This window comes from Girardinichthys multiradiatus, chromosome 5 (assembly GCF_021462225.1).
Source record: "Girardinichthys multiradiatus isolate DD_20200921_A chromosome 5, DD_fGirMul_XY1, whole genome shotgun sequence".
In the NCBI taxonomy this organism is placed as follows: domain Eukaryota; kingdom Metazoa; phylum Chordata; class Actinopteri; order Cyprinodontiformes; family Goodeidae; genus Girardinichthys; species Girardinichthys multiradiatus.
In genome coordinates, this window is record NC_061798.1 from 47,587,133 (window position 1) to 47,605,767 (window position 18,635).

Here is an 18,635-nt window from a genome sequence, read left to right on the forward strand (position 1 = left end):
GAAATAACTAGGCTAAATAAGTGTTATTTTTCCTTTTACTCTCACATAAACTCAGATATTTATTCGACCAGGTCATAAAGCCCTTCTTTTTTTTTTTTTACTTTCTACGGCAGACACCAGACGGGGCGTATTGATTGGTGCAATTCTCTGTCAGTCATAACTTACTGGGCCAATTGAAAGCGCTGTGTGCGGGGCGTGAAACGAGATAAACGCTGATTGGTCACATAAGAGGCCTTGTACTCTGTCCCAGACACAGTAGATGGCGACGTTTGATGCCACCCGCCGAAAAAAATCTCAAAAAGAAGAAGAAGAAGAAGAGGCCTTGTTTGATAACACCAAGAGGAGGGCGGAGGTTTTCACTCGTTTGCATTCAGTCGCTCTTCGGGAAGTAGAAAGGATTCAGGTCTACAGTTATTGTTTTAATAGATCCAAGGTATGACTTTAAACACACAACAGAAAGCTCAGTAGGTTGGTGTTGCTATGCTTATGTAAACTGCTTCTCTCAAGCTAAAGGTAGCCACTTAGATTGCTTGCTAACTAGCTAATGCACAAGACTGAAAAAGACGAGCGACCTTTTTACTGACGTGTCTTATTGGTTTAGAGTTTATTTGTTGTTATGTTTAGAGCATGTTATTTGTTTATCGAACGCATGAAGTAATGCAATTATCTTATAATGCTTATGCCAGATTTGTACTGCAAATGTTAGCAGCTAGCATGCCGATAAAGCTAGCTTCTCACTTAAATTGAGTAAGGAATCTCGGCTAGGGTTGAAAATCTAAAATATTAAAACCTAGACTAAATTCACACTTCTATGTTCTCTAAAACAACGTTTATGTTTTGTGTTGTTTTTGTTCTGTTCGCGAAAGTTAATAAATAGCAATTTTTTTAAAATGTTTTACGAATACAGGTTTGACAAGTCGTACGTTGGGTAAAGGAATCTGTTGTTATTGTGGTTTTGTGTCCAGCTTTGAGCTGTCTGACTGTAGTAGATGGTAAAGTACAGCTTCAGCGTTGTATTTAACAACAGTGGGATGTCTGCGTCATTTAAAGACGGTCATTCTAGAAAGGACGTTGTTGAATCTTGTTTAGATCATTTAGTTTCCAGGCGGTAATGTTGTAGTTTAGAGTGTCTCCTGTGTTAATTCTAATAAATACAACAAAATTCAGATTTACATAAAAAATATCCTCTCCAGCATTTGGGTAGTACACCCTAATACCATAAATATTACCAATCAGCGTAGTGGGAGATCCCAGTTTCCCTGCTCCATTTTACAGGAAGTTAATAAAGCATCTAATAAAAATAAATTAAGAATGCAAACCAGTAAGAACCTGGTACAATTTAACCCGATTCTGTCAGTTAACTGGACCCCTCAATTAACATATTCATGCCAGGAGTATTTACTAAGACTTGTTTTTCCTGGGCCGTTACTTGCTTTGAATGAAAGGAGCTCCTGAATGTAAATGTTAAATTTAAAATGCATTTGTAAACAAAGAGCAACAACACACAAGCAAACTTCCTGAAAAAGTAAATCACCTTAAATCAAACATGATGTAACGACATCATTTCATAATTTTCACCACTGCTTGCTCTCCTTGTCATTTAAAGAGCACCTTGGGATTTCATGGCTGCAGGAATGTTTTGAGATAATTTGAGTCAATTATTTACACTGCTCATAACCTGGTGTTATGGTTTAGGTGCAAACACACCCTCCATTTCTGCTACCTGTATGACCCCTTCTCTTTTCCAATGGTTATAATCAGTCTGACAGAGGGAGGTATCCCAATCCTTGTGGTTTTTAGTATAACAATGACCATCAGTGGGACCCTTTGTGGGGTTCCTCGAGGCGACATTGTTGTAAATAAGCACCATTTAACTAAATAATCTGAACTGAAACTATCTCTGTAGTTATGCTGCTATAGATTTAGGCTGCTGGAGGACATAATGACCACTTTCACCCTCTTTGCTACATTCTCACACTACTCTCCAATTTTACATTATTTGCTGTTATTTCAGCTTTTAACTTTGTTCTCTCTTTTCTCTTCCTAGAAGCTACACCTGGCCTGGCTCTGTGTCTACCTGTGACACCTTTCTGGAGAGGGGAATCGTCCGAGCTTCTGCTGACAACAACTTAATGCTCACCTTCTACAGATGATCCACATGGCCCTGTCTTTTAGTGTTTAACCCTTTCTCTCTCCTAGACATGGCTACTGACTGAGCTTCTACTGTGACTAACTCTATGTTCTATCTTTCAGACTCTAACCTTGAAAACTGGCTCAGAGTTTATCTGTTCTTTCTTTCTAGATGAAATGACTAAAGGAGTTACATCCATTAACATTTACTTTTCCTTCCCATAGAAAGTACTCCTGGATCAGTGCTTCTTTGTTCTTTTTGTGTCTCTGCTCTGTTCTCTCAAACCCCCAGTCAGTCGTGGCAGATGGCCGCTCACACTGAGCCTGGTTCTGGTTCTGCTGGAGGTTTCTTCCTGTTAAAAGGGAGTTTTTCCTCTCCACTGTCGCTACATGCATGCTCAGTATGAGGGATTGCTGCAAAGTCAACACCAGTGACTGTCCACTGTCTCTACATGCTCATCCAGGAGGAGTGAATGCTGCAAGTCACTGACTGGATGCAATCTGCTGGGTTTCCATAGATAGAAAAACTTTTTAACCAATTTGAATAAATAACTGAATCTGACTGAACTGTTCAATGATTAGGATTAATTGGAATGTATGAACCTGACTTTTGTGAAGTGCCTTGAGACAACATGTGTTGTGAATTGGCGCTATAGAAATAAACTGAATTGAATTGAATTGTTCGTGTCCCCTATTCACACACTTTCATTCCTTTATTTTACTTTGTTTTTGCTCCATATGGTAAAGGCGAGTTTGTTGAGTTTCCGTCCTTAGCAGTAGTATTTTCTTGCCCAAGATTTTGTGTTTTCTTTCCTGGAGGTCTGCTTGCTTGTGGCTTAACAGTTTTTATATATTTATTCTTTCCTAAATTGGTAATGTAGTTCAAAGAACTCTTGTTGTGTTGGTGTTTATGATACAAATTGTAAATACCAGATGTCTTCAATGACACGGTGAGATGAATTTTTTTTTTTTATCCTGAAAAGGGTTATACCGATGTTATGGACGTTTTGGTTATAACGATCCTAATTAAAATGTTTAATTGTGCTTATTTCTCTTCAGTGTTTGAACATTTCTTTACCTCTGCATCTGGTCCGCCCTCTGTGAGTGTCTTCAAGGGGATGTCAGCTTCCTGCCTTGTGCGCCTGGCCAGGTGCAGTGGTTCTAAAGTCAGTTGTAGTGGTCTGTTACAGAAGGCTATTGATCAACTGCCCTTTCAGCTTGATAGCAACAAAACAGAGTTCCCATTCCTCTGCAGACAACTTTATGGACCTTCTGGGAGGCGATACAGCAACACACGCTTTGACACAGACAGTAGTGGCCACCTTACAACCTGGGATTCCTTTGGCATTTGGGATGATCGTATTGATGAGCCCATCATGCTCCCCCCGAGCATTCGTTATGGCAAACCCATTCCCAAAGTTAGCTTATCTAAGATAGGGTGTGTTTCCCTAATTGGTCAGCGCAAGGAGAATGAGGACCGGTTCCAGGTCTCCCAAATGTCTGACAACATCCTGTACTTTGCTTTGTTTGATGGGCACGGTGGAGCAGAAGCAGCTGACTTCTGTGAAAAATACATGGAGAAATTCATCAAGTAAGCGAATTGTACACATACTTTTCATGTCTGTCTGGGAAATAAAGACTTTAACGTCCAGCTGCTAATAATTCTGATCTTATTTCAGGGACATTCTGGCAGAAGAAGACAATCTTGAATTGGTTTTAACAAAAGCCTTCCTTGAAGTAGACAAAGCTTTTGCTAGGCACTTGCACTTCTGTCCAAACGGTAGGTACTTTTATTTGAATATCACCTAAGAATTGTGTATACTGTACTTAAACACTTTTCTATTTTTAAATATAGAACATATTGTTTTCCTCCTCCTACAGGTCCTTCTCAAAATATTAGCATATTGTGATAAAGTTCATTATTTTCCATAATGTAATGAGGAAAATTTAACATTCATATATTTTAGATTCATTGCACACTAACTGAAATATTTCAGGTCTTTTATTGTCTTAATACGGATGATTTTGGCATACAGCTCATGAAAACCCAAAATTCCTATCTCACAAAATTAGCATATTTCATCCGACCAATAAAAGAAAAGTGTTTTTAATACAAAAAACGTCAACCTTCAAATAATCATGTACAGTTATGCACTCAATACTTGGTCGGGAATCCTTTGACAGAAATGACTGCTTCAATGCGGCGTGGCATGGAGGCAATCAGCCTGTGGCACTGCTGAGGTCTTATGGAGGCCCAGGATGCTTCGATAGCGGCCTTTAGCTCATCCAGAGTGTTGGGTCTTGAGTCTCTCAACGTTCTCTTCACAATATCCCACAGATTCTCTATGGGGTTCAGGTCAGGAGAGTTGGCAAGCCAATTGAGCACAGTGATACCATGGTCAGTAAACCATTTACCAGTGGTTTTGGCACTGTGAGCAGGTGCCAGGTCGTGCTGAAAAATGAAATCTTCATCTCCATAAAGCTTTTCAGCAGAATGGAAGCATGAAGTGCTCCAAAATCTCCTGATAGCTAGCTGCATTGACCCTGCCCTTGATAAAACACAGTGGACCAACACCAGCAGCTGACACGGCACCCCAGACCATCACTGACTGTAGGTACTTGACACTGGACTTCTGGCATTTTGGCATTTCCTTCTCCCCAGTCTTCCTCCAGACTCTGGCACCTTGATTTCTGAATGACATGCAGAATTTGCTTTCATCCGAAAAAAGTACTTTGGACCACTGAGCAACAGTCCAGTGCTGCTTCTCTGTAGCCCAGGTCTGGGGAATGCGGCACCTGTAGCCCATTTCCTGCACACGCCTGTGCACGGTGGCTCTGGATGTTTCTATTCCAGACTCAGTCCACTGCTTCCGCAGGTCCCCCAAGGTCTGGAATCGGCCCTTCTCCACAATCTTCCTCAGGGTCCAGTCACCTCTTCTCGTTGTGCAGCGTTTTCTGCCACACTTTTTCCTTTCCACAGACTTCCCACTGAGGTGCCTTGATACAGCACTCTGGGAACAGCCTATTCGTTCAGAAATGTCTTTCTGTGTCTTACCCTCTTGCTTGAGGGTGTCAATAGTGGCCTTCTGGACAGCAGTCAGGTCGGCAGTCTTACCCATGATTGGGGTTTTGAGTGATGAACCAGGCTGGGAGTTTTAAAGGCCTCAGGAATCTTTTGCAGGTGTTTAGAGTTAACTCGTTGATTCAGATGATTAGTTTCATAGCTCGTTTAGAGACCCTTTTAATGATATGCTAATTTTGTGAGATAGGAATTTTGGGTTTTCATAAGCTGTATGCCAAAATCATCCGTATTAAGACAATAAAAGACCTGAAATATTTCAGTTAGTGTGCAATGAATCTAAAATATATGAATGTTACATTTTCATCATGACATTATGGAAAATAATGAACTTTATCACAATATGCTAATATTTTGAGAAGGACCTGTATGTTTAAACCAAATGTAATTATCCTGTGTAGGCATTGAGGCTTTGGATTTCCCCACTGACATGACCTGAGCAGATTCGGTTAAAGGTCTGCCTTTTCATCCAAAGTTTCTCAAATGATAAACGAGCTACAAATGGAGGAAACAATAGAGCTTTAGTACATATGACATGGCTCTCAAACACGTAGATAGGCAAGTAAATGTGTGTTATGCTGCAGTCACTAGATGTTAACCCTTTGAAGGCCCTTAAGACCTGAAAAGTGTGAATAATGTAGTCATTTTCACTCTCTATCAATAAAAATGGACTTGCAAAAACTCAACCATTAAACAATATGCAGAAATATCCCCGACTCATCTGTTAGAGCTTATTTCAACAAGCATAGTTGATCCCTTATAAAGTTATTAATGGTGTGTTTTTCTTTGATTTGTGCTGTTATTTTCTTTTAATTTGTTACTCATCTGTTTATCAGAGTTAGACAGATTAAACTGGTCCTGAACAGGTCTTTAGTGAATACAACCTCTGTTAAACATCAGTATGTGAAGTATTACGTTGTGTTAATCCTGACAAAATCTAAATGAAAAAACTCAGTTGCAGCCAGTTGCAGCAGAGAAAATCCACTTAATGAACTGATCATTAGCGCTTGTGAATGTCTCTCTGACAGCAGAGGATTATAGAGGTTCAGCAGCAAAAGTTGCTGGCAGACAAAAATTAAGTTTCCCATTATTCTACAGGAAGAAAGTGAGGGAAATATATCAGATAGCTGACAATATTCCCAGGAGTTAGATGTTGCAGCAAATGTGTCTCAATGCCATGGCGTGCTTCATTCGAAAGTAAATTTCATGACAAGCTCTTTTCTGTCTAAGACAAATGTGGCAGTATAGCTAAGGTCTCCAAACCTGCTGCTGAGTCATCATAAACTCAACCGTATACCAAAGTATTCTGAGGTCAGGTGGCAGGTCAGCTGGTGCTTGGCCCAAACTCATGAACAGAATCATGATCCAAACCAAAGTAGTAAACAGCAGAATTTCTGAAATGGAAAAGAAGCAAGGTGTGGGTAGGCCTCAGCCCTCCATGTGTATGTGAATATGGCTTGGGGATGGGGGGGGGGTCACACAAGAGATAATTTAGTACTGAAAACAGTGGGTCTTAAATCATACAGTGCAAAACATGATTTCTCAAAATACTATAATTTACACATTTGTCTCAGTGAAACTCTTCATATTGTTTTCTTTTTTCAGTTATCATGCAGTTAGAGAGTAAGATTCTGTCTTACTGTAAAAGCTAGTAAACGTGTTATGTGGCCTGATTTCGGGCCACGCTGTGTGAAATGTCCCAATATGCCTGTGTGTGTGTGTGTGCATGTTATCTACGGCAGCTGCTGACCCAGCTCAGAGCTGGAGGCCCTTGGTACCAGTGTGGATGACGAGAGGATAGATATTGGAGAGTCCAGCGGGTCCTAAATCCTGGACTACTGGAAGGTTCCCTATCTTTCTCTAAATCCTCTTTCTTTCTCTTCTCTTACCAAGTGTATGCTTCCTGTGAGACAATGCATCTGTTTGACCAGCTGTATGAGATGTTCAGTATCTTCTTAGTGAAAGACCTCCAATAACGGCAGAATGTTTGAAATACAGCACACTCTACACTTGCAGACACCGCTGGTAAAAAGCCTGACATAAATTCATCTTCTAACGCAGTATTACACTGATATCTAACCTTTATTGGAAATGGATTTATAAACCAATAAAAGATAATACAGCAGCTCTTTGTCGAACTCTGGTGGCGTTTAAAGTCCATTCCATGTTTACATATGTGATTGAAGGACAAAAGGCTTTTTCCTGGCATGCTTCCTAACCAACCAGTTGGCATCTAGATGGTATCTGATGAATGTTAGAGAGGCTTGATGTCCCCAAGATGCCACCCGTTGCTGCAGTTCTCTAACAGTGAGTTTCTGTTTATCTCCTTTGCCATCCTCCTTATCGTGCTTTTATGGCACGTTGTTCGTTTGTCCTCAACCAGCCTTGTTTGTCACAGTTTCAGTTGTTTTAAACATTTTAATTAATGCTCTGACTGCAGATCTGGAGAAGTTTAGGTGAGTAGCTATCTTCTTGTAGTCCTCTCCCGACTAAAGGAGATCAACACTCCAACCTGACGTGTTATTTTAGTCCTAATTATTGTTAAATACAGGAAAATGATCTTGACGAAGTCTCCCTTGCAATACTGTGGGATGCTTGTAAAGAAAAACATAAAAACAATATAGACCCAGAAACTACGCAGAAAATAAAAGGAATTAAAGACCAAATAAACCAAGAATTACAGATTCATATACAGAAAAGAATATTATTACTAAAACAGAGCTGCTACGAAATGGGAACAAGCGGAAAGAGTCGTATTTAAAATTAGAGAACCAGTTAACTGTTGGAAATGTACCTTCTCATTGATATGGAGGGAATCATTTTCTTGGGAAATGTAGTGCGAGTCTTTTTTTTGCCCAGAGGAGCTCAAAGGTAGATAACTCGTGCTGGAGGGCATGTGGCTCGGAAAAAGCAGAGAAGCATCGTGTCTTCTGGATTTGTCTGAAACTCTGTACTGGAATTAAGAAAATGGGTTGAGGAGGTTATTGGGACCAGGGATCCCCTATATTTTTGGGAAAACTCTCAGGTGGTGTTAAAGGAACCAGCAGAAGGTATATATTCAGGATTATTTTAGCTGCTAGTAAAAAGGGTAATTACCCAGAAACGGAGGACTGATAGTTGAGAGCCTTACATTTACACTAAGACTAAAACTAGATAATACTGAGAAATCTTCATGGACACTAGATCTACATCCTCCAACTGAAAATGAACAGACACCCATTAATGTATGGTTATTATTTATTTGCTTATATTTGTGTACTTGCCTTCAGTCTCTGTCTTTTATTTTTTTTAGATACCACACGAACTGTTTAAAAACTTTGGAAACTTCTAACATTGAAATGGGGATCGTCTTCTTTTCATTTGTCCTTCACTAAAAATAAAATATATAAAAAGAAAGAAATGCCAATTAAAAGTGGATCAATATCACTTTATTATTGTCCCTGTAGGGGAATTCGCCAAAACCACAATCAGTTTACAACAGAAGTCTAAACAGGAAAGAAAATGCAATGGAAAGCTTCAGTACATACATACATTAAATCCATCAGACTTTCATGACAATGCTGTCCTGTTTTACATTGATCTGAATAATAGGAGTTGCTGTAGGTTTGCACATCTTTTCCAGGGGTGCCAGTAACTGTGGAGGCTGCTGTAAGATCTCACATTCATCAGTCATTTCATTCATTTGAGAGACTGATTGTCTAAATTAAAATAATTTTACCTTAAGGTACTAAACATTGCTGTTGTATAGTTGCACATTTTTCCAGGCTTTGCTAAACTCTTTGCCCTTTATAACAACTAGTTAATGTTTAGAAACGATTCACTTTGACATTTTCTGTTGTCTTTTTTCTTTACAACTCTGTTGTTTTTGGGCAGCAAAAAAATATAAGTCTTCAATGATTATTTAGACCTTTTCGATTAGCTTGTGTGTTGTTATATAAGACTGAACACTTAAACATCTTGTGTGTCATTTGTTTTAAGGTTTATTTTTACATTAAACTTCTATGAAATTTGCTCCGGATCTCAACGTTGTGCTGCAACACAGTTCTACCTGCATGTATGATTACATCCTGTGTCGTCTACTGTGTAAACTGTAGTTTGCTCCGAGTCTAAAGTAACTTCTACTCGTTTGTTTATGTTGTGCTTTGTGGATGTGAGATACACCATGTGATTGTTGACCTTCTACAGGCCTTGTTCTACTTCTGACGGTTCCTTTTTTGTCTTTGTAGGGCCAGGAATTAACGCAGGAACCACCGCCACTGTGGCCCTGCTGAGGGACGGCATCGAGCTGGTGGTCGCCAGCGTGGGGGACAGTCGCGCCATGTTGTGCCGCAAAGGCAAGGCTCTTAAACTGACTGTTGACCACACCCCTGAAAGAAAGGACGAGAAAGACAGGTAAGTCTCTATGTAAAAACATAATTGCCCACCTTGGTAAATCAATAATTAACTGTGTGATTAATTTAGTTTTTTGGTTCAGTTTTACTTGCCACACCAACGCCTGATTATTGCCAGACCTGTAGAAACAAGAAATCACTTTGTTTGGTTTTGTTGACCTTGTATGGAAAATGTACCCTTCCCTTTTTTGGATTTTGGTCACATTAATATCAAGAACAGGACATGCAACATGGACCAAATAGAAGAATAATTTTAGTTCTGGAAACCTCACAAATCATGGGAATATCTCTTGAAGTAGAATTTATTTAAGGAGGCCAACAAATAACGGTTTGCATTTGCTAAGTTGTATTAAGTTGACAGAAAGCCCCACAGTGACACTTGAAGGTAAGACGTAAATCCTTCTGCACAAACTCCTGTGGTTGTTTAAAAAATGTCATTAAAAGTCAACTAAGAATAGTTTGGAAACCAGAGCTGCACGATATATCTAGTTGCAGTTGTCGTCCCAGTATCAGTGCGAGGAATTTCAGCCAAAATCTGTCAAGTGTGACGCGTTCACACCCTCCATATCTACCGCAGTTGAATGAACTGTTGGCTTCCTGCAACACGTGTGTTTCCTCGTGGCTGAGATTGTAAGACTCATTGTCACGTTGTGTCATTGTAACGAAAGGGAAGTCTCCCAGAAATGAAGGTTGACTATAGATGGTGGTGTTGTTGAAATTTTCAGCAGTAATATCACAAAAAATATATTTTTCTGAAATTGTACCACCCTATTGGAAAATTATTTTAAATTGGGTCTACATAAAGTCACTTTTTCCAATTTTAATAAACAAAAAAGCAGTTAAGTTTAGTCAGTTGTGCATAAAATAGTTCTGTTCCTCTACAAGCCTCTAACTACGCTTGTCTGGTTGTTGATTGATGACATGTTTTCTATCAGGCTTCTCTTTGAGAAAGACAGCTCTGATCGGTTGTTTTGGGTTAATAAATTACTGCACAGAAAGAAACGTTTTAAAAAACAAAGACAGCTAAAACTAAATCAAATCTTCAACAATTTTTTGTCTTTATTTCTGGATGGATTCCTCCAGTAGTTGTGGTGAAGATCTTACATCTAATGCTCGTTTTCCACTAGTCCCCACTCTGCTCGACTCGGGTCGGGTCGGCTCCACGCAGTTTGGTTCGTTGAGTAGAGTACCATCTCATTGTGGACGGTATTGTCTCACAGTCCAAAAAAGTAACTTGATGTGATTTTTAGTGACACCAACATAACACCAATGGAGGAGCTGCTGCCTTGTGGCTGCTGTCAGACTCAGGGTGAAAGAAGAGATTCACATATCCACTAATGGGAAAGCCAAACAGAGCCGTACCGAACCGGGCCAAGTAGGGACCAGGGGAAGTTGGCCTTGGTCATCTGCCTAAAACATCTCGTGTGTTTTGCTTACGTCTGGCTGCCATGTTCAGGATAAAGAAAAGCGGGGGCTTCATCACCTGGAATAGTCTCGGACAGCCGAATGTCAACGGCAGGTTGGCGATGACTCGCAGCATCGGAGACTTTGACCTGAAGAAGATGGGAGTCATTGCTGAGCCAGAGACCAAAAGAGTTACGGTAAGTTCAGATCCAGAGTTTCTGGAAACTAGAAAACAAGATCATTTGGAAAGGATCCTCCAGATATAGATAATGGCAAGATGAGCAGTCTTATATCTAAACAAAATTACATATCACTTAAAAAGTTGCATTGTTTGGTCCCTCATTTCAGAAACTCATCTATTAGATAGATTCATCCCATATTGTGAAATATTTCAAGCCTTTATTTCTTGTAATTTTGAGGATTATGGCTTACAGAGAATGAAAATCCAAAATTTGGTCTCAGAAAAATGGAATATCACATAAATGGCAATTAAAAAAAACATTTGAATGTATTAATGTTATGTAAGTCAGAATCATCAAAATTACAGTCTTGTGTTATTTGACTCTGTGTAATGAATATTTGTAATAAATGAGTTTCCCTATGGCATATGAGAGACAAGAAATATTGAACCTTTTCACAATATTCAAATGTTTTAGATGTATTATAAAAGTTATAATACAGGTACATCTAAAACATTGGTGTTTTCTGGTCAAACGACCTGTTCAACTATCTTAAAAACCAACTTTTTGTTGTCTTTCTTGCAGCTGCATCATGTCCATGACTCCTTCCTGGCTCTGACCACAGATGGCATCAACTTCATCATGAATAGCCAGGAGATCTGCAACGTCATCAACCAGTGTCACGACCCCAAAGAGGCAGCTCAGAGAATATCTGACCAGGTAAAAAACACATCCCTGACATGGAAACACAAACATGTACATTACCAGAGCATTCCTGCCTCTCCAGAACTGCAAACTTCCATATATTTAATTAGGATTTTATCTGATATTCTCTTTGTCTTAAGTTGAGTCTGTAAACTGATTCTTTTATGTGATTTTTATGGAAACTGTTGATATTTTCAAACAAAAAAAAAAAAAAAAACAGCATTAAAATGTTTCTTTTGTTAAATAGTGGTTCTTGTTTCTGTCAGGCTCTTCATTACGGTACGGAGGACAACAGCACCATCATCGTGGTGCCGTTTGGTGCCTGGGGAAAACACAAGAGTTCAGACGTCAGTTTCTCCTTCAGCAGGAGCTTCGTGTCCAGTGGCCGCTGGGCGTAGTCTGCAGCCCCACAATTAAAGAGGTGTTTTCTGCACACTTCACTAACGTGCAATACAGGCTGTACCCCTGGATAAACATAGAGTGCACTTTGCCCACACGATGATACCTAATAGGTTTAACATGTTTAGAGCAGCTTGATGTGCAGCTCCTGTGAAGAATGGGGCTGTAAATTCACGATGTGCACTAGATAAAATAATCCCTTGTTATATAAGGTTTTGTACACAAGTAAAGAAGCAACATTGCGGTGCTAAAAACAAGGAAATGTTTGAACGGCAGGTAGAAAGTCATAATGACATGCAAGCTCGGAAAAAATGTGGCCAAACCAAATTAATTTTTATTTGTGATTGAAACCAATGGGAAGAAAAAGATTTCCTCTTTATTTTACTTATTTTGGGGGTTTTATCTTTTATGTTTGGAGCACATTTCAAGGTTAAACAACTTGTGGGAAAACTTTGATACTTAATAATCAGTGGAATAAATTCCTAACTTACCATTTTAACGCACGAAATGACTGATAAGATAACGATGAACCATATCCGTCAATTAGCTTAGTGTCACAGACCTAAACAACTTGTTCCAGTCATGTTAGCATCTTTATGCACAGAGCAGTTTCTCTACAACACGGCCTTCAACCTTTCATTGACCACCTTCTAGATCTTTAAGATCTTTTTTTGTTTAAGAAAAGCCAAACTTCTAACTTCACCCAACTTTACTGTTAGTTTAATTACATTTGCAGCAGCTTAGGGAAAACGAAGGAATAGTTAATGGAGACTTGGAGCCAAGTAATCATAAGCAAAACATTTTTGGTCTGAACATCACCACCAGCCTGCTGTCTATGTTCCTAGAAGGCTTTTAGATACTGTATCTGGACGCCAACTTCTCTGCAATGAGTTGTGCTGCATCAGTTAAAACCAACCACCAAAAAAAATCCTTCTTAGGGGTTTTATTGTCCGAATCAGTTCCTAACTGGTTCTGTACAGTTAAGAACCGGGCCGGTTTTTCACAGATGATGTCCAGAAACGTCTCTCTCTTCCAGTTAATGTTTTGATGTATCCTCAACTTCTGTAGATGATAAATGTGCAGGAAGATGGTTTAACTAAAGTTTATCTGTTATACTTTCTTTCATTCAGATGTCCTAATATCACCACGCAAATTTATAAATGCAGTTTAAAGCAACAGTGTTTATTCAAAAAAGAAGCCTTAATGGTGCTGACCGGATCTTCTGATCAGACCCACAAACATGCTTCAATCACATCTTCTTCTTCTTGAGGCCAGGCCAGGATTTCAAAGGCCGTGCATTTCTCTGTCCTACATTAAGCTACATTCACTGTGTGACTTCTGGTGTTGAAACTAAAAAGGAAGATGAGAGAAAATGTTCTGGTGTGTTTCCCTGCAGTCTGACTTTTTATTGAGGTTCAAGTTCAGACATTTTCTGTCTTTCAAAGAGTTGATTCCAAGAGGGAAAACGGAACCGGTGCTGAACTAACACACTCCAGTTTATCACCGGTTTGAATAGTTGGACAAACTCCCATTAATTTCAGGTTCAAGTTCATTACAGTTTCCTCCAGTCCAGCTTGAATTCAATCAACATGAAGCCATTTGAGGGACTCCTGGATCTCTTCTCTTTCGCCTCCTGCCAGTAACACCTTGCATCCTTAACACAGCAGGCAAGAAACCGGGCCACACGAAAGGCTTCGTGAATTAGTCCCTGTGATTTATTTCAATCCTCTCCTTTTTAAATGTTCATGCTCTGAGAGAACCATGTCAGAGAGCTCTGGCCACTGCTTTAAAGTGATGGTAAATATTCACAGAACATGATTTAGCTTCTTTCACCGTTAGGGAGTGAAAATCAAAAACTTTGTTTTTAAAGGGTCCAAGCTTTCAATTCTTAGAAAAGCAGCCCGACCTGTCCAAAAACAACTGCAAAACGGCACAATTTGGTTATTTGTATAAATAAAAAAGTCACCAGAGCAGCCCTGAAAGCATCATTTAGCACAATCTTGGAGTTTTAGAAGAGAAGTTTGATTTCGGTGTAATAGCTGCACATTTCTGAAGTGGTCATGCAAGTTCAAATGTTTGCAGCAGTTTGTGTTGCTGTTTGGGCTCAAAGGTCTGTTTAAGGTACAGGAATGGAGACTGGATGTGTTTGTAAATAGTTATATTTATGTACCTCTGTAAAAAAGATCATTATATATAAATATATAATATGTGTGTGTAATATTTATCTTGGATCCCACATGTCTGAATATTTCACACTTGCAGGTAATCACTAAGAACGCCATCTCTGGTCCACAGAACGAAAAGCATTTTTAATGCAGCGCTACAGCGAAACAGTCACAGCGTAGAAGCAAGCTGTGTTTTGACCCTGGCCTCCTAGTGTGAGCTAAAACATTTAGTCAGTAGAAGGCAGACTTAAACCAACATATAAATGGGTTGTTTGTGTCTGTTGGCACTTTGTGATCGATCGCATTGCTTCGTATTTTATCTGTGAGTGTTGCAGAGCTTGTATGACCCTTTATGTTAGCAGGGTGCCTGTGAACATTTTTTGATGGGGCTGTGATGTATTATTAAATATGATGTATTGCTTTTCACATATCCTCCAGCCACAGCCTGTAGTATGTTCTTCGGTGTTTTACTGTTTGGTTTTAAACACTGTGTGGATCCTCCCACACCCACCTTCATAACTGGGACCTAAATGTGATGCATCGGCTAAACCGTTACTGTGACTGGTTTTCTGTTTTACCTTGTTTTTATGTTTGCTCTGATCTGCTCGTCAATCATAAAATAAATCAAAATGCTTCTTGCTGCTCTGGTCTGTTTAGTGTTTGTTTGCAGGGGCCTGAGCTGAGTAGGGATCAATTTACTCCAGTCAAAAGGGGCCAACTGGGAGGAATTTATTAAATAAGCACATGAATAAAACAAACTTTTACACAGATAAGGCTATAAAACAAACGTGTTGAACCAATTTCAGAATTGGTAAATGGACTGAAGAGCTTCATTACTTATGCTGGTACACTTAAAATGCTGTTTTGAATATTGTTGAAAGAACAAATTACACTGAAAATGATTGGAGTATTTTATTCTTAGTCTGTGGGTGTTTTAGGCAGCTTCTTCTCAGCTGGTACTGATGATGACCTGTCCTGTTAAACAAACCAAACAAATGGATAAAATACCAGTACTGTGACTAATCTTTGAAATTGATTGTTTTTCCAGTGTATTTATTGTTAAACACATGAATACACACTGAATCAGCGGCGCTGATGGTGTAGGGGTTAAGCGCGCGACCATGTATGGAGGCTACAATCCTCAAGGCGGCTGTCCTGGGTTCGAGTCCCGGATCCGGCGACATTTACTGAATGTCTCCCCCTCTCTCTACCCCCTTTCCTGTCTATCTACTGTCAAAAATAAAGGCCACTAGTGCTGAAAAAATATCAAAAAAAACAAACAAATGTCTCTTCCTCTGTAGGGTGTTTGGGCTAAAAGGTTCCCCGGGTGCCTGAGCACCTTTCAAAGGTTCTGGAAGAGAATATTATAAATTGAAGGGGAGGAGTAAACTGTGTGCAGTCTAGTGTTAAAGACTTAAGCATAGGTACAGACTTGTTTTAGAGATGTTTAGTATTAATGTTTGTTAAATAAAGTGATGTTTTAGATATTTCGTATGTATGTTAGTGTATATGTTTGTTTCCCATGTCATGGTAGGTCTGTTAATGGGAGGGGCTATAAAAGGGTGCCGGTTAACAACCTGAGTCCAGCTGTGACCTGTGTAACCGGGTCTTCTACCTGTATGTCTTCAGTGTTGGTGAATAAACACCCAGTGGGTCTGCACCTTTTCTCTGCCTCAAGCCTCCTGCCTTAATCAGCTGCCAAGGGCCATTCTAGCACTGAGTTTATATAGCGCTGCACCCTGGAGCCACAATCACACACTGATACACAGACGAGTAGGCAAGTTAAGGTTAAGTGCCTTGCCCAGGGGCACATTGACATGTGGCACAAAGAAGCTGGAATTGAAACCACAACTTTCAGAGTGCAAGACATCTACTCTCCCTACTGAGCCACAGTGGCCTCCAGTATCCTTACAGTTGGATACTTTCCAATAAACCAGACCAATATAAGCGTTAAATACTCTTATTATCTCTCTTTATTTAACAGGGGTATAAAACTTTTATTGCAGCAGCAAAATCTCACATTGAAAAACTCCCACTTTGTTCCAATCTCAAAAGATTGTTTTCAACAATTATTGGTAAACCTGCCGTTAAAACCAAGTTTTTGTGTTGATTTGGATCAACATCCTTCAGAAAGATCTAAGGATGACACGTTCAGGTTCCTAGCAGAGACCATCAGATTTTACTCTGAAATGTTCTGGTATTTCAAAGAGTTCATCATGCTGTGCACTTTTACAAGCTTCCCAAAGCCTTTGGAAGTACACAGGCCCATAACATCGCAGATCCCCCACGTTACTTTACAATGCGGGCCGTTTCTCCTTCACATATTCATCCTTTATCGTACCAAACCCACCTGCGGTGTTTGTTTTCGTCTGTGTGCTTTGGTTCCCTTTAACCAAAGCACACATCTCCAGCTAAATGTCTGAACAGAACAGACTTTTTCTTAATGTGTCTGAAATGATCAGTTGGTTTATTCATGGCATCTGATGGGGGTTATGGAGGCATGTTGACTGCAGGATGCCACTCTTTGCTGCCTTTCTCCAATAGTGAGCTCTGGAGATGTGTTCCCTCCATCACAATCTTCCTCACCGTTCCTGGTGGTGATAAATACTGGAACTTATCCAGCCTACTGGCCAGTTGCTACGAGTGCCATAATTTATGCCATATTTACAGCGCATGGAGACAGAAAGTCTTGGATTACTAATTGTGACTAGAAACTTAAAGATGTAAACTATAAATTTAAAAGATGCGTTAGTTCCTTTTATTTTATACTAACCTAGGAAATAATATATGGTTTTGCCACCCTTGGCAGCAAGAAATTAGCATTTAAATCAGATTTAAGTCCAGACATTGACCACTCTGCTCCAAAACCTTTATTTTGTTTTGTTTTTGGCCCTTCAGGGATGGACTTGCTGGTGTGTTGTGAATCATTGTTCTGCTGCATAACCCAAAGGCACTTTAGCTTGAGAACAAAATCTGATGGCCAAAAACATTCCTTCAGGATTTTCTGCCAGAGACGAAATTTGTGGTTCCATCAATTACAGCAACCCATCCAGATCCTGAAGCAGCAAGTAAACCTGAGACCATCACAGTACCACCACCTTGTATGACTGGATCATCTTGTGGATCATCAAAATGTTATTGGAAATGTGAGACGGGCCTTTGTGCTCTTTTGGGTCAGCAGTGTGTTTCACCTCTGAACTCCCTGATTGAGGCTATTTTTGCCCAGTCTTTCATGAACTCTGACCCTAACTGAAGCAGGCGGAGCCTGTCGAGTTGTTCTGGGTTCTTATGTGACCTCCTGGATGAGTCGCCAGTGTCCTGCAGTAATTTTGGTCGGCCGGCCACTCCTGGGAAGGTTCTGCACAGCCTCTATGTTTTCTCCCTTTGGCCCTCACTGTAGCTTGCTGGAGTCCCACTGCTGTAAAAAAAAGAGGTGATATCATGAATTTTCTCATCTAATTGTAAACTTCTTTAGATCGGGGAATGAAATTTAAATTATTAAATTTGTTTAGCCGACTTCATGTTGTCAGACAGGTTCTTGAATCTACAGGTCAGGCCTGTAATAAGGCCTGGGTGTGTCTTGTGGAACTGGAAGAAAGAAAGAAAAAGCGCCTGGAGGAGGAATTATTTTTTTTACAAAAGTTCAGTTTGGTTTGGATCACTGTTTTCCTTCAATAAATAAAATAATTTCAAAACAGCCTTTTTGTATTTATGTAGGTTATCTCTGATGACACAAAATTGGTAACAGGAGAAATACTTTTTCATAGCTCTACATGAAGAACAGAAAGCTGCAGTGTTGTTAGCTCTATGTTTTAAAGTCTATATCATCATTAAGGTGGTTGAGGGGGGAGATGTGGAAGGTTTGAACAACCAGCTGAAGGGAAAATAAAGGGTTACACCCCCATGCAGCTTGGTGGGGGTCGCCATTAAACCTATCAGTCCCTAACAAGTTGATATTATTCAGCTTGAACAGTTCCTCTGTTCTGTCAGTCTGCAGCAGCCGTCTTCTCTCTTCTTCATCAAGCGGTAAGTAGTTTAAAATACATTTATTACTTTTTCATCATAGTGGTGATCCTTTTCCTCAGATTTCACACAGCAAGACAGCACCTGTTAGGGAAAAATGTGTTGCGAGGTGATTTTATCTCAGGCACAGAAACTCCAGTAAACTGTTCAGGGAAAAAAT

At 39.8% G+C, this 18,635-nt stretch overlaps 1 protein-coding gene across 2 annotated transcripts; it reads left to right on the forward strand.

Annotated features, from left to right (window-relative positions):
• The first annotated feature begins 287 nt into the window (after positions 1 to 287).
• Positions 288 to 15,094, forward strand: ppm1kb (protein phosphatase, Mg2+/Mn2+ dependent 1Kb). Of its 2 annotated transcripts, XM_047365901.1 has the most exons (8): positions 294 to 433; positions 3,190 to 3,296; positions 3,386 to 3,721; positions 3,810 to 3,910; positions 9,436 to 9,601; positions 11,057 to 11,201; positions 11,769 to 11,903; positions 12,155 to 15,094. In XM_047365901.1, exons 3-8 carry the CDS (start codon positions 3,507 to 3,509, stop codon positions 12,284 to 12,286), a joined length of 894 nt encoding a protein of 297 aa, XP_047221857.1. In that variant the 5' UTR covers positions 294 to 433; positions 3,190 to 3,296; positions 3,386 to 3,506; the 3' UTR covers positions 12,287 to 15,094. The 2 variants fall into 2 exon arrangements, with proteins under 2 accessions (XP_047221856.1, XP_047221857.1); XM_047365900.1 differs by having other exon boundaries at positions 288 to 433; positions 3,190 to 3,721.
• The last annotated feature ends 3,541 nt before the right edge of the window (positions 15,095 to 18,635 follow it).

Coding starts and splice junctions, on each gene's coding strand:
- ppm1kb (XM_047365900.1), top strand. CDS start 3,249: ATGTCAGCTTCCTGCCTTGTGCGCCTGGCCAGGTGCAGTGGTTCTAAA. Junction 3,722..3,809: donor TACATGGAGAAATTCATCAA/GTAAGCGAATTG, acceptor ATCTTATTTCAG/GGACATTCTGGCAGAAGAAG. Junction 9,602..11,056: donor AGAAAGGACGAGAAAGACAG/GTAAGTCTCTAT, acceptor TGCCATGTTCAG/GATAAAGAAAAGCGGGGGCT.